Source organism: Myotis lucifugus, unplaced genomic scaffold (genome assembly GCF_000147115.1).
Source record: "Myotis lucifugus unplaced genomic scaffold, Myoluc2.0 scaffold_101, whole genome shotgun sequence".
Lineage (NCBI taxonomy): Eukaryota > Metazoa > Chordata > Mammalia > Chiroptera > Vespertilionidae > Myotis > Myotis lucifugus.
The window spans coordinates 817,423-831,935 of NW_005871149.1; the positions used below are offsets into that span (position 1 = coordinate 817,423).

A 14,513-nucleotide genomic window follows, 5' to 3' on the forward strand; every position below is an offset into this window, starting at 1 on the left:
CCTCCACCTTCCCCACCTCCTTTCCCCCCCTACCGGCCTGCTGCCCACCGCATCGAATTCCCCTAACCGAAAGTCCCTTACGGTCCCCCACCTCCACCCCCTAGGCAACGCTTCTAGAATGTGCCCTTCCGGGTAGGCCCGAAGATGGTCAATGTGGTGTTCGGCGGGCCCCGGAACCGTCGCTCCCGCCTCACGCCGCAACCGGGTCTCTTTGTTCCGACACCGACGTCGGGAGGGAGGCAGGGGTCGCGGTCCCCCCCCGGCGGGGAGGAGCTGGGCGCGCGAGGCCTCGGAGAATGCGGGGTGGGGGTGGGGAGGTCCCCTTCGCTCCGCAGACTCCAGCCCTCCCTGTCCCCCACCCTGACCCCAGTGGCGCGGGGCCTGGGGTGCGCGGAGATTGCTCGGTGCCAGCGGCGCGGGAAAGGGAGGAAGGGGCTGCGAGAGGCGGGAATTTCGTCTCCTCGCACTTCTCCCGGGAGGTCCAGGGTCCTGTCTTCACTTGAGGTTAAAGGTCAAGCCTATCCGTAGGTCCTGGGTTAGGAACGGCCCCTGGGGTCGGGGAGAGGGCGGAGTAGGGGCCTCGGGGATCCTGGGTGTGAGGGTCTGTGTTCAGCCCGCGGTGGGGGGCCCAAGTCCTCTCTGCGTGCGCTTGTAGGAGGCGCTGCTCTCTCTCTGGCCTTGGCGATGTCTAATCGAGGGGTTCCCTGCGACAGCCGGAGGGACTCAGGTTAGACATGAGGAACTTTAGAGGGCGGTGGGTGATGGAGGTGGGAGGCTTGATTCTCCCTCTTGAAGAATCTCAGACTAGGTTAGACCCGGCCAGTGCTATTAGACTTTGGTTCTCCGGTGCCATCACCTCCTACACCACCCAACTCCCCATCCATACCCACCGGATGCACAATTTCCCCCAGTCAGGGAGGCTCTTCCTGCCTGCCTCCGGCTCGCTTCCATCCCTCCTCCAATGATGCACCCGCGTGGGGCCCTCAATGCGAGTCCTGAGCCTCAAACCCTAAAGGGGATAATACGAGGTGGGGGCACACCTGTCGGGTTCCATCTGGAATGGAGGCGACCCCTCCTGTCTGTCCAGGGCAGAGATGCTGGGGCGGGGGTAGTTGTGTGTGTGTGTGGGGGGGGGGTACATCTTGATACCGGGAGGCTCTGGTGTTCTGACTAGAGGGACACCCTGTCATCTGGAATGACAGGTACCTGACCACCAGGCTGAGGGTGAGAGAAGGCTGCCCAGATGAACCAGTATGTCTTCCCCGCAGGCTGCTCCAGAAAGCGAGTTTGAGTTGCAGCCCTGGGGACTTTAACTTTCCCTGCTGAGTCACAAGCCTCAGGAACCCTGGGGGCCAAGCTGGGGGGCTGAAAGGGATGGGGGAGGCAGCAGGGGGTCCTGGATCACAGCAAAAGAAAGAGGTTGAGAGCTGCTTTGGGATCGTGCCCTTTAGGTGAGCACAGGGTCTGGGGAGATGCTGTAGCATTCAGGGCCAGACCTCCGGGGAGCCCCCCTCCCAGCCTGCTCCCTGCATCCCCGAGCCACTGCCTGGGTCCAGATTCTCCACCAGAGAAGGCTGTGTGTTTTGTTTTCTCCATTTGCAGTTACATGAAAAATGCAAGTGGCTAGCGCATGCCCAGTCCACTTATCATTGTATGTTTCTCCTGCTCTAAGTCCCTACCTCGCGGGGTTTCTAGTAACACCCTGAGATGCAACAATTGCGATTCAGACTCTACTATCATTTACTGGGACCTATTCTAAGCCAGCGTCTGTGCTAGGAATTGCACAGGAAATCTCAACCAGACCCCGACTTGGAAACGCCTCGACGCAAACTGTCCCAGCTAAAAGCAAGTTCCCCTTTTCTTTAAAAGCTCTAAAGGCAAAGGGTCTGCTTCCTCCTTGATACACGCCTCCTACCCCCCGCCCCCCTCCCCACCAGGGGACACGGCAGACAATCTCCATCTTTCAACTTTTTCCATAGGCCGAGTTTTAAAGCGTTGGGTGTGGGTGGCATGGGCTCTGGACTGGAGGTAGCAAGCAGAGGTTTGGAGGTGTTCCAGAAAATGCAGGAGCCGGTGGGGGAGACCCCGAGCTGCCTGCCCCGTCTCGGCTGGCAGCCAGGAATGGTTATTCCCTTGCTCACCTATGGCCATGAGATGTATGTGATGTTTGTTCACTTCTCTAATGACTGGAGATGTACTTTGATTCAGCCACCGGCTTTGAAGTTGGCTGTTTGCAGCACAGATAATATTGTCCCTGCTTGTGATGGCACATTAAATGCACAGCGTGTCATCCACACAGAAGTCCTGTTTCTGTTCTCATCAGCCCCTCCCTCCCTCCTTGCTGGGAGGAAGGCCTTCTGCAGGCTTTGCCTTCCTTTGAGAATCCTGGCATTCGCACCTGCCTGGTGGTCTGCTCATCCTCTGGTGTGCCTTGAGCCTCAGGATTCTAGAACCAGGCTCCAGCATGCTGGAGTGGTAGAGCCTTGGACGTACCGTTCTAGAAGTTCTCTTCTCCCGACTGGGGGCATCAAGAGTGGGGGAGGTGGATCCAGAATGCTCCATCCCTCCGAGCTCTGTACAAAAGACGTGTTCTCTTCTAACTGGTGTAGTGTCATTCTGTGCTCCCTGCCCACAGAGTTGGGCTGCAGATAACATGTGGCTGCAGATGATGAGGACGAAGATGGAGGCGCGGGATCAGGCCAGGCTTCTGGAGGGTCTGTGGGGCTGTCTGGAGTGGAGGATGGAAGGGGGAAGGAAAGGCCCCCCGAGCTTGGTGGCACCCCTGCTGGTCCTGCTTAGAAAAAGCGGCCTCTCAGGACTGAAGGCCTGGGCCACACGTAGGAGCTGAAGTCAGGGGGCCTCCAGCTTGGGACGCTTCAGGGACACGGCACCCCTCATCCCTCCCTTCGCTCTACTGCGGATCTGTTTTTCTTGCTCTACATGGGCCCAGGCAGGCCTTTCCCCTGACGAGTTGCAGGTATAAACAGGAAGAGCGGGGTGGAGGGTAAAGAATCTTCTGGCTCTCTGTCTGCCCCCTCCCCACCCCCCATCACCCCAGCCTTGATCTCCACATTCAGAGGGACCACATGCCCTGACCAACCAGGCAGAAAGGTCCAGTCCCCATCTGCCAAAATAACACTAAGAACTGCTAAATGAATGCCAATACTCTGCGGGCTGTAGCACTCATCAGCCCGTCTTACCGCTGAAGCCCTTAATGAAGGTGGACGCGCGGCCAGTCAGAAAGCTTGGTGCGGCCGTAATTAGCCCAGCACTGTCTCTCCCCATCACGGCCTTTTCGGGAGCATTAATTCCTTTTCTGTTTGGACTCCGCTAATTATCCCCATCGGTACTTTGGCCTGGATCTCTGAAAGCAGGAGAGAAAACAAAGTCCCTCTGCTCCCCCTCCTGCTAACCCGGAATTTTAATTACACTAGGTTCTCCTAATAAATTTACAAGCCTAGGCAGAGCTCATTATGAATGGATCACATCCGTGCGTCTCGGAACGGAAGAGCCCTCCCCGCCCCCCCCCCCCCCCCAGGTATTTCTCAGGTACATCTCGGCAGTGAGACTTTCCAGGGGCTGTAGGTTATTTGCCCGGTGGCTGGTGGGTAACCCGCAGTGTCTGCACTTCCCAGGGAAGAAAGGATGGGGCATGAGGAGGTTGGCCATAAGCCTGGTCTCCAGGTTCTGCCCAGGTTTGCAGGGTCAGGTCATAGAGTAGAGGATGGCCCCCACCCTCTCCTGATTATAACAAAGAGATGCTGCCCCAGTTACTCTGCCCAGCCCTCAGCTGGACAGCTCTTCAGCTCCGCCTCCAGCTCCCTCGGAGGCCTGGCTCAGGAGCCTGGACTCGGGCATCAGAAAGTCCCAGGTTCAATTCCCAGTTTTTCCACTTAATGCGATGTTCTCTTGAACAAGTTACTTAGTGAACGTCTCTAAACTTAATTGACTTGTCTTTGAGAGGTGAATACTAATTTCTTAGGGAGGCTTTAAAGATGACGTGAGATCATGTAAGGGGGTACAGTGCTGACCCCATAGAAGTAAGTAACAAATAACATGACTGGTATTGATATTGGAATAATAATGCCCAGAGGCGTTTCCAGTCCCAGACCAGGCCCTGTTCCTCCCAGGCTTGAGCCTCTGTGGTTTTTGCTTTCCGGCTCTGGGTCTCTGGGTCCCATTGTCTGTTGCCGTCTGTGTCTGAATGACAGCCCCTCGCCCTGCAGCCTTCTCCAGATTTGAGGGGAGCAGGGAAAATGGCCCTTTCTTTTCACTTCCTCTCCCCAGTTTATCTTTTCAATTACAATCTGTTAACGAAAATGCCTGTTACTGTTGCAAAATGGATTTTCCTGACATGGGAACCCATTGGAAAAATGGGGACAAAAGCGAGCGATAAGAGCCACAGATGAATCCTAACACTCTGGGCGGAGAGAGGGCAGCGGCACCGGGGCTCTGTCTTTGGAGAAAGAAGTGTCAGTTGTGGAGATAAGAAAGCCCTGGTTGCTAATTAATAACCCAGCATTTCCTGGCGAGAGAGGGAGGCCATGAGCCATCACCCGTGCCAGACAGCCTCACTTAAGGTGACAGGCAGGTCCCTCACAGCCTCACTTAAGGTGACAGGCAGGTCCCTCAGGAAGATCTCAACTCCCCGGGTGTCCCCCTCCCTCCTCTGCTCCGAGGGCCCAGCTATGGGTCCATTCCGTACGCAGTAAAGGACCAAAAGAAGCAAAGCATGAAGAACAATAACAGTGTACGTTTGGACCGCTGTGCTGAAAGTCTTCGCTTCTTTAATATTCACAGTGAGTCTGTGAAGTAGGGATGATTAGAATCCCCATGAACTAAAAGAAGAGACCAAGGTTTGGTGACGTTAAGTAACTTGTTCAAGGTCACACCATCGGACATGTGGGTGGACATGCCCTGTGGTCATTCTGGCACTGGTGCTCCCCGAGATGTCCTCCCGTGTCTGAGCCCCAGTGAGACCCACTTCCCCAGCCGGGCCTAGAAGCCAGGCGCGCTCGCACAGTGCCAGGTCCCTGGTGTGTTCCCCACGCCTCGTTCCAGAGCTCTTTGCTGCTGGGTAATTGGCCAGAATGGTTTCCCAGAGCAGGTGCCTGTGGAATCCGGCTCCTCTGATGCCCAATGAAGATGTTTCATGCCTGATATTGAGCGAAGGACTGTTTTCCTCCAGTTTCCAAGAAAAGTGTTGCGAAAGCGTCGCACAATCTCAGTTGTTGACTTTTCTTTATGATTTTCCTTTGGAGCTCACGCTGCCCACCAGCTGGCTGGCGAGGGCAACAACAGAACAACGGGACAAGGAGCAGGCACATGAGTAGTGACTGAGAGACTTGCAGATGTGAGAGCTTTCCCGCGGTGCCCATATGTCTTGAGCCAGAGAGAGACCTGGCTATGTATGAAATACAGTATTTCTGCTAGTAAGTTTGTTCCTGGTTGATAATGATAAAGTTAAAGCTATCTCTGTTTATTAGAGTTCATGGCTTGCAAGTGTTCTGCCAACAAAATAAATTTCACAATGAGGGGATATTTAAAGCCTGACTGGGTGGAAGCAGGTACTTCCAATAAAAAAAGCTGCCCGGCCAGCATGGGTTAGTGGTTGAGGGTTGACCTATGAACCAGGAGGCCACAGTTTGATTCCCAGTCAGGGCACATGCTTGGGTTTGCGGGCTTGCTCCCCAGTGTGGGGCCTGCAGGAGGCAGCCGATCAGTGATTCTCTCTCATCACTGATGTTTCTATCTCTCTCTCCCTCTCCCTTCTTCTCAGAAATCAATAAAAATATATATTTTAAAAATAGCTAATATTTATTATGTTGCTTACTACCTTCCAGGCACTGTCCTCAGCATTTCTGATATACTTTTGGTCTCACTGAAACCTCACAATGCCCCTATGAGGTAGATACTATCATTATACCCATTGTACAGATGAGGAAACTGAGGCTGAGAGAGATTAAGTAGCTTGTGAAAGTCACACAGTTTAAAGCCAGTGGAGATGGACACTGAATGAGCCCAATCTGAGCTCCCTTCTCTCCAGGCTGAAGGGGAAATAAAGAAGGAAGATGGGGGAAGAATACCAATATTTAGGAAGTATTTTCTCTTTCCAGTGCTGTGACAAGGGCTTTTGCCCTAATGAGAGGGCTGCCTCTGCCTTGTCATGAAGCTGTGCCTGGTATCCATATGAAGTGCACTGGGTCAGGACTCAAATGGTGGCTGAGCTGCCCATCAAATCTTATCTGCCTCACGGGGCTGTGGTTCCAACAAGACACGGGTGGGGAAAAGGCTCTGAAGGCTACCTGTGCACCTGTGAGGGCAACACGTCCTGGCCCATTGGCCCCAGCAGGCAGGGTAGAAAGGCACACAGCTTAGGTCAGCGGTCGCCAACGGGTGATCTGTGAGGTACGAAAGGCTGGCGACCGCTGGCTTAAGTGATCTGGGCCTCTGCAGGTCCTCAGGCCTCGGAGAGCCTACCCTTCCCAGCCTCGATGCACCTTTCACCAGGCTAAGTGGGCTGGCTGAGTTCAAGGCCATATGCAGTGATTTGAAGGGGGCTAAGTCCTGTACAATTATCCCCTGCCCTGGCCTAATTCTGCTCTTCCCGGCCTTGCTCACCTCCTTGCATCCCCTGTGAGGGTGAACCCCCTCAGCACCAGGACCCGGTTCTCCTCACAGTGCCTGCCTGGGAGGCGTCCAGGGAGAAGATCCGGTGGGCAGAGGAAGGCCTCCTGGTCTTACATAACCAGCATTGAGCGCTGGGTGCTGATTCCCAGGAATCCATACCCCTGCCTCCCTTAATCACAGCTTCGAGGGAACAACAGCAGGGGGCCACTCGGAGAAGCGTTCAAAATAGCAACCACACGGAGGAAGAATTGATTCCCTCGGCCCGCCCCCTGCCCCACCTCTCTCTTCATTTAGGAATTCAGTATTTTGTCAGGCTGAGCATTTAAATGCACGCTATGCTCTCTGGACCCCTCCACCTCTCCCCCTTCCTCATTAACATTCGAATTACTACCAGAGCAAGTCAGATGTATGATCAAAAGAAAGCCAAGTCCTAGAAATACCTTTTGTTTTAAGATGACTCACTGCAGAGAGGCAGCCAGCACAGCTGTAACAGAGAGCAGAGGTCAAGGGTCCCGAGCTGGCAGATACCTAGGAGGAGGACGCATCTGTCTGGGGTTGCTCTCGAGCACCCCAGGGGCTGAGGGCCTAAGGAAACAGTGTGTTTATCTGTCCCCATGATATATACCACACATCAACAGAGAACTGCAGAGCCGGAGAGCCTGGGTCGTATCTCAGCGCCACCACTCGAGCTGTGTGGCTCTGGGCAGTCAATTCAGTCCTCTGTGCCTCAGTTTCCTCATCTGCAAAATGTGGATGATAGCCGGGCCCATTTCCCTGGAGAGTATGAGTAATACACATAAAAAGCGCTTTGTACTTTGGACATGGCAATGTTCGATAACTTGACCTAAATACAATAATAAAATGCCATCATTTCTATTACTATCAACTTGTATGTATGTTAAGGTTTTTATGTCTTCTTTTCTTAACTGATTGATTTTAGAGAGAGAAGAAGGGAGAGGGAGAGAGAGAAACATTGATGCGAGAGAGGATCATCGATCGGCTGCCTCCCATACACACGCCAACCAGGGATCGCACTGGGGATTGAGCCCACAACCTGGGCATGTGCCCTGGCTGAGAATTGAACCGGCAATCTTTCAGTGCACGGGACAACACTCAACCAACTGAGCCACGCTGGCCAGAGCTTGATGTCTTATTATTAAGATAGTAAATACATATTAGAACAAGCTGATACTTCTTCTCTTGTGCCCCCTGGATGCATGCAACACCCCATTAGAGACCTCAGTCTCTGGGGAAGGACTGACCCGGCTCCTCTGGCCCAGAACGGCTCCATTGTCTCTGTGCAGGGCCTGGGGGTTGGTACAGGTGCCGAGGACTTGAGGGTTCTCTGCTGTGACTCCCTATTCATAACGTGGTAGCTGGTCAAGGCCAGTACCCTAAGCCAGGGAGTCGGAAGGCAGTGCTGGCTCCCCAGAGAGGGTGGCTGGTGTCCTCGCCTCCTTGTCAGGCCCCTCTGGATGGGGGCCGCTTTCCCTGGGGCCTGCATGCTGTGAGAGTACTCTGGGTGCCCCCCAGGAGGGACCTGGCATCTCTGTACTCCAAGCAGAGCTTAGCACCTGGCCCAAGGCAGACGCTCAGCAAAGTTGGTTGAAGAGATAATTACAGCTCCTTTATGTGCCATTCATTCATTCACTCATTTATTCTCATGGGCCAGTTTCTGTGCGAGGCCCTGAGTCAGACGAATATAAAAAAACACAGGGTTCCAGTAGCCGACAGCTTAATCAGGGACAAACAGGCTGGGACGGTGGAAAGAGCCCCGGGCTGGGCGGTGGACATCTGGACCCTGGTCCAGGCTCTGTGTCTGACCTGTGACCCCAGGCTAGTCCCTTCTCTAGACCACTCCTCCCACCTGCAGCAGCACAGCCTGGCCTCAATACTTGTAGGGTTGTTTCTCACCTTCATAAGATTCTTAAGGCATCAGAACAAGATCATCCCGGGGCTGCAAACTCACAGGCCTGCTGCAGGGGCCAGGCAGGGGACAGGGAGTAGAACTGGAGAGGACACACCCCTCCAAATGGTCCCATCAGGCATGAGTGCAGGGCTAGGTACCAAGTCATCTGTCCTTTGCCAGAGTAACAAAAAGTCTGGTGGTGATGGCGGTGGAATCTCAGTCTTCCAATCATCATGTCAGCAGACAAGACTTCCCTGCTGGCCTGTCCACAGGTGACCTTTGTGCACACCTGTCGGGGGAACCATTGCTTCAGAGACTCTGACCTCTCTGCTCAGAGTCAGAAGAGGCCTTGGGCTCAAGAGGCCTTTCCTACAGGTGGGACGAGAGGTCTGCTCAATCATTTCTCCCAGAGGGAGGCATCCGCACAGCTCCCCGGGGATAAGGGCCATCCTACTGGGGGCAGGGGTGGGCTGGGGGCGGGGCAGTGAGCGCCCACCCCTGAACCAAGCACAACATTCAAAAGTACCAGTTTCACAGCAGAGCTCTCAAATAGCCACAGGAATGGGGTAAAAAGAAGAGACAGCCATAGGGATCGTTTGTGTTTAGCTTTGAAATAAACTGTGTGCCTCGGATTCCAACTTAATACAAGTCTTTATGGAGCCTACTACGCGCAGAGTTCTGAGTATAGAAGTATTAGACCTAATCTCGGCCCTCAAAGCGATGGTGCAGGATTTCATTCATTCCAAGTCAAATCAATAACTACTTACTGAGCTCCCGCTCTGGGCTCCGTGGGGGGAGGGGAGGGCAGAGGGGGAGGTCTGGAGCCTCCGATCTCCAAGGCCCCTCAGCCTGTTGAGGAAGAGAGCTGTGCCCGAAGATGACCCTGCCATACGCCCGGCCAGCGTAACAGCTCTAATAGAAATTCAAACGGCATCCGAATGTGAATGCTTCACGAATCTGCACATTTGCTTAGGCTGTTACTGAAATTACTTTCCCTTCCCCGTGCACAAGCCAACAAGCATCAGGTGCTCCCCAAGCTGGCCGTGGGGGGAGGGGGAGCTGTAACATCAGACGCGGGTGAAGGCCAGTGGACTGTGGAGCGTCAACCCTGAAGCCATGTCCCCTCCGCCTGGGCAGCGTTCTCACGACCATTCTTTTCTCTTCTTCCGTCTTTGTCCCTTGTGTGTGCTCCCTCTCCCATCGCCCTGCCTGTTCTCCTGCCTCCGTCTGCCTGTCCCTCCCTGCCTGGCGCACGCCGAGGGCAGGCACCTCTGTCGGCCTCCTCGCAGTCGTAGTTATCGTGTGTGGCGTGGCCCTGGTGGCAGTTTTTCTCTTTCTCTTTTGGAAGCTGTGCTGGACGCCCCGGAGGAATAAGGAGACCTCCAGTCCCTCTTCTGCTAAGGTCCCCGGCTCCAGAGGCGCCATGGCGGACAAGCTGAAGGACCCCAGCACCCTGGGCTTCCTGGAGGCGGCTGTGAAGATCAGCCACACGTCCCCAGACATCCCGGCCGAGGTGCAGATGTCAGTCAGAGAGCACATCGTGCGTCACACGCGGCTGCAGCGACAGACCACAGAGCCAGCGTCATCCACCAGGTGAGGGGGGCCCTCCCTGCCCTCACCCCACACCCCCACATTCTCATATTCAATAAAGAGATTCTGCAAGGGGCAGAGGGCAGAGATAATAACAAGTGAACTATGATTGGAGAACATTTCAGAGGATGTGCTCCATGGTGGGTGATCAGCTAGGAGGTGGCACCCGCAAAGTCCTCAGGAAAGGGGAACCCCGGGTGGGTGCTGTGCGTGTGGTGTGCATGGGGGTGTGTGCGGGTGGGAGGTACTGGGTGTTTGGAGGGAAGGAAAGACAGGCAGAGGGAAGAGAATATGCCAAGGCCAAGAGTCATGAACGTTCATGGGCGTCTAGGGATATGTCAACGGAGCCTTGGAGCTGGAGTCTGCAGTGCCCGGGAATTTCTTGGTAGCCACTGGCAGAGTTCCCCACACGACAGCGTTTATATACATGGCACTCTTTAACGGAACAACCAAAACCAACAACCGCCACATAATCACAAAAATCTGCTCTAAATCCTGAAACACTTTTAACAGAAGTGATGCGTGCAGGCATGAGGCATTGTGTTTCTTTATAACGCAGGGCTCTGTGGGTTCCTGGTCCTGCAGTGTCTCCCCCAGCTCCCAGGGGACCAGCCGGAAGGAAGGAGGCCTGGTCTCCAGGCGGGAGGGCTGGAATGAAAGGGCGGGGTCATGTTGACAGAGTTCATCGTATGGCCTAGAGCAAGCCTCTCTTTTCCCCACTGTAAAACAGAGCTAATGACTCCGGGGTGGCTGTGCGGAGCCCATGAAAGAATCCCTTTGATAGTGACATGTCCCTTAGCATTCCCTGGCCCCGTTCTAACAAGTACTCTGTATGTATGAATTCATTTCATCCTCACAGCAACCCTATGCAATTGCTCCTCTTATCACCCTCATTTTATAGCAAAGAGTAGTGAAATAACTGGCCCAAGGTCGCACAGCGAGACCGTGGCAGAGCCAAGATGAACTTGGACAGCCGGGCTGTAAAGCCCAGTAATGTTAACTGTGGTGATGGGGTCGTGGTAGAGGGACAGCCACCAGCCACCTCCAGGACAGGAAAGGCTGGCCCTCGTCAGGGATCTCATGGTTTAATGTGGGAACCGGAGGCACGTCTACTTGGAAAGAAACTTAGAAAGCAGGACGGTGGCAGAAAAGCAGGGAGAATGAGAATGCAAGCAGTGGCTCATATTTACTGGGCTTACTACATACCAGGCCCCACTGCAACTGCTTCGCATATATTAAGATGTACCGCACACACAGTGTGTGCAGAGGGAAAAGGGGCCCCCACCGCGGGGAGGATGAGCCAGGGCCACAGGGGGCGTGGGGGTTCCTGCCTACACCCCCTCCCCCTGAGTTCTGACCGTGCCCTCTGTCTGCTCCCGCCAGGCACACGTCCTTCAAGCGCCACCTGCCCCGGCAGATGCACGTCTCCAGCGTGGACTATGGCCACGAGCTGCCGCCGGCCGCAGAGCAGCCCACCAGCATCGGCCGCATCAAGCCCGAGCTGTACAAGCAGAAGTCGGTGGATGGGGACGACGCCAAGTCCGAGGCCGCCAAGAGCTGCGGGAAGATCAACTTCAGCCTGCGCTACGACTACGAGACGGAGACCCTGATCGTGCGCATCCTGAAGGCCTTCGACCTCCCCGCCAAGGACTTCTGCGGCAGCTCGGACCCTTACGTCAAGATCTACCTCCTGCCCGACCGCAAGTGCAAGCAGCAGACGCGGGTGCACCGCAAGACCCTGAACCCCACCTTCGACGAGCACTTCCACTTCCCCGTGCCCTACGAGGAGCTGGCCGACCGCAAGCTGCACCTCAGTGTCTTCGACTTCGACCGCTTCTCCCGCCACGACATGATCGGGGAGGTGATCCTGGACAACCTCTTTGAGGCCTCCGACCTGTCCCGGGAAACCTCCATCTGGAAGGACATCCAGTACGCCACGAGCGTGAGTACAGCCCCGCCCCCGGCTCCTCGAGGATCCCCAGTTCTAGGTGGAGTGGGACGTGTCCCAGCCCCCTCGCCCTGGGGACAGGTGGGCCTTGAACTTCAGGATGTGAAGAGGGACTTGGAAATAGACCAGTGGCCCCGCCTACCCACAGGGAGTCCTTGCACTTGCCCGTGTTGGTGAGAAGGGAAGGGAATGTTTATCTATTGCTTCTGATCACAAGTTCCAGGTAATTCTCTCTACCTGCTGGGCCTCAGGTATCCCACCTGTGGGATAATGGCATATGTCTCTCTGACCCTGGGTAAGGAATGGGCCAGGCCCACAGACTGAATCAAAGGCAACCAAGAACAGGCTACATTAGTTAGGATGAGCCAGGTTATGCCCCAGCAACAAACAATCTTAGGATCTGGTGACTTAAAGCAGCGATTTTCAATCGCTGGGCCGCGAGAATTTTTAAAACATGCAATACCTGTCTATTTAGTCAGGGGCACTGACCTCTTTTCCCTTAGCTGTCAAATAAAAAAATGACAAGAGCCAACACAATAGCCATCTGGTATAAATGATCGAAAATTATCCTATTTTTTTGTCAGATGGGCAAAAACATATTTGTTGGGTGTGCCGCAGAATTTTAGTCACTAGTGTATGTGTGATGAAATGAAAGAGATTGAAAATCGCTGGCTTAAAGCAACCAAGTGTTAGTTCTCATTCATGGTACCCGTGTTCTGCAGCCTGGCCGGGCTGTGCTCTACTGTGTTACCCAGGGATCCAAGCCCACAGCTCCCTCTCCACATGTGCTCCCGGGACCATGTCAGGAGGAGGGGGAGGTGGCAAACTGTGACCGTCTCTCAAAGCTTCCACGCAGAAGTGACACATGTCACTTCCACTCACATTTCATCAGCCAAAGCAAGCACAGGCGGCTCCTAATGTCAAGGGGGCTGGGCACAGCCATCCTACCGTGTGCCCAGGGGAACCGGGTGTACTTAGTGACCACACTGCAGAGCCCCTTCTCGTAGGCACTGCCTGCCAGGCCAGGCTGGGAGGGGGTGTGTGTGTCGGGGGGTGGCCTCAAAGGGCACCTGGTTAAGCCCCACATGGGAGAGAGTGGCTGGGCTGTTCACACTCCACTGGAACTAACCCAGAGGATTCCAGGGGCTGAGGCTCAGTTCGCTTTTAAGAGGAGGGAGGGCAGCTCCGGTACAGAACTGGAGAGGCCACACCCAGGCTCTTCGGTCTGGTGTAGACGGAATGCTGCAGGCTCTGGGTGCTGAGGAAGCGGTGTGATCGCTCCTGCGGGTCGGTGGTGTGTCTACGGAAGCCTGCCCAGGCCGCCCAGAGCCCAGCAGGGTGCTCCCACATGGCAGCGATGGCCCCTCGTCTGGTGTCTTGGGTGCTAACTGCTTGACTGTCTCCCAGATCTTCCTCTGGGGCAGGAGGGACCCCACTCAGTCTGCGGGCCCTCCCTTTGGACAGTCAATACCCGATATCTCTGTGTTGAACTTGTAAGGGGAGGGGCTGGGAAGCCAGCCCTGCTCTGGTGAGAAAGGGCAAGCACCTGGGTGTGTTCTAAGAGCTAGAGAAGCTTGCTGGGCCCCGTTTCTGTGCCGGGGCATTGTCTCTGGGACACCCCATTCTCATAGCTGGTGCTGACTCTGACCTCCCCTCCCTTACTTTCCCGAAATGTCACCCCCAAGAACAGCACCCAGAGCAGGGTGGGCAGACAGGGCGGGTGCCACAGCAGCTCTGCCCCCTCAATCACTCGGAAGTTCACATGGGGTGCGGCTCTTAAGACCCTGGTGGTCTCCTAAGGCGGCGGCTTCATTATGGTGACTGTGCAGGTAGAGACAGGCAGCTCATCCTCCCCGCACTGCAGCTGAGACCCAGGGGCTCAGAGAGGGATACGCGAGGGCCAGCCCTCCAAGGAGCCCCCTTCTAACCAGAATGCTCCCTCTCCTGGGACTTCAGCTCCGGGCCTGAGTGCAGGCCCCAGTCCTGGAGGAGGCCGTCCGCTCCAGCACACCCGCACCTGGATAAGTCCTAGGCCCTAGAACTGGTGGCGGTCCCTGCTCTCATCTCATTCCCTTCTGCAGCCCGGCTTCCGAAAAAGGCAGAGCGTCCAAAAGGTTCTGGATGAATCAGCGGCATCCCTATCACACCCATCAGTACCTGACAGTCCCCCTCTACCTCCTCCGGCAGAACACTGTGCCAGGCCCTGGGGGCTGGGGGCTGGGACAGACGACGGCCTCTGCACCCCACAGAAACGCAGAATCCAAATACAGAGACAGGAACTGTCCATGCGGCAGCTAGTGATGCGCAGTAGCAAATACTATACACTGTGCGAGGTTGGATCTGAGAATCTGCACAGCAGGAAAGTTTTCCCAGATGATGGGGATTAGCTAGGTGGGGAGGGACTTGATAGGCAAAGAGGAAGGGGAAGCATTCTAG

At 55.2% G+C, this 14,513-nt stretch overlaps 1 protein-coding gene across 1 annotated transcript in view; it reads left to right on the top strand.

Annotated features, from left to right (window-relative positions):
- The window catches only part of SYT6 (synaptotagmin 6), a 46,920-nt gene that overhangs the window by 822 nt on the left and 31,585 nt on the right, over positions 1-14,513 (top strand). The window contains exons 2-3 of the mRNA XM_023757021.1: positions 9,805-10,132; positions 11,513-12,071. Of these exons, the coding sequence (XP_023612789.1) occupies positions 9,805-10,132; positions 11,513-12,071 (887 nt within the window). The remainder of the gene's footprint in view (positions 1-9,804; positions 10,133-11,512; positions 12,072-14,513) is intronic.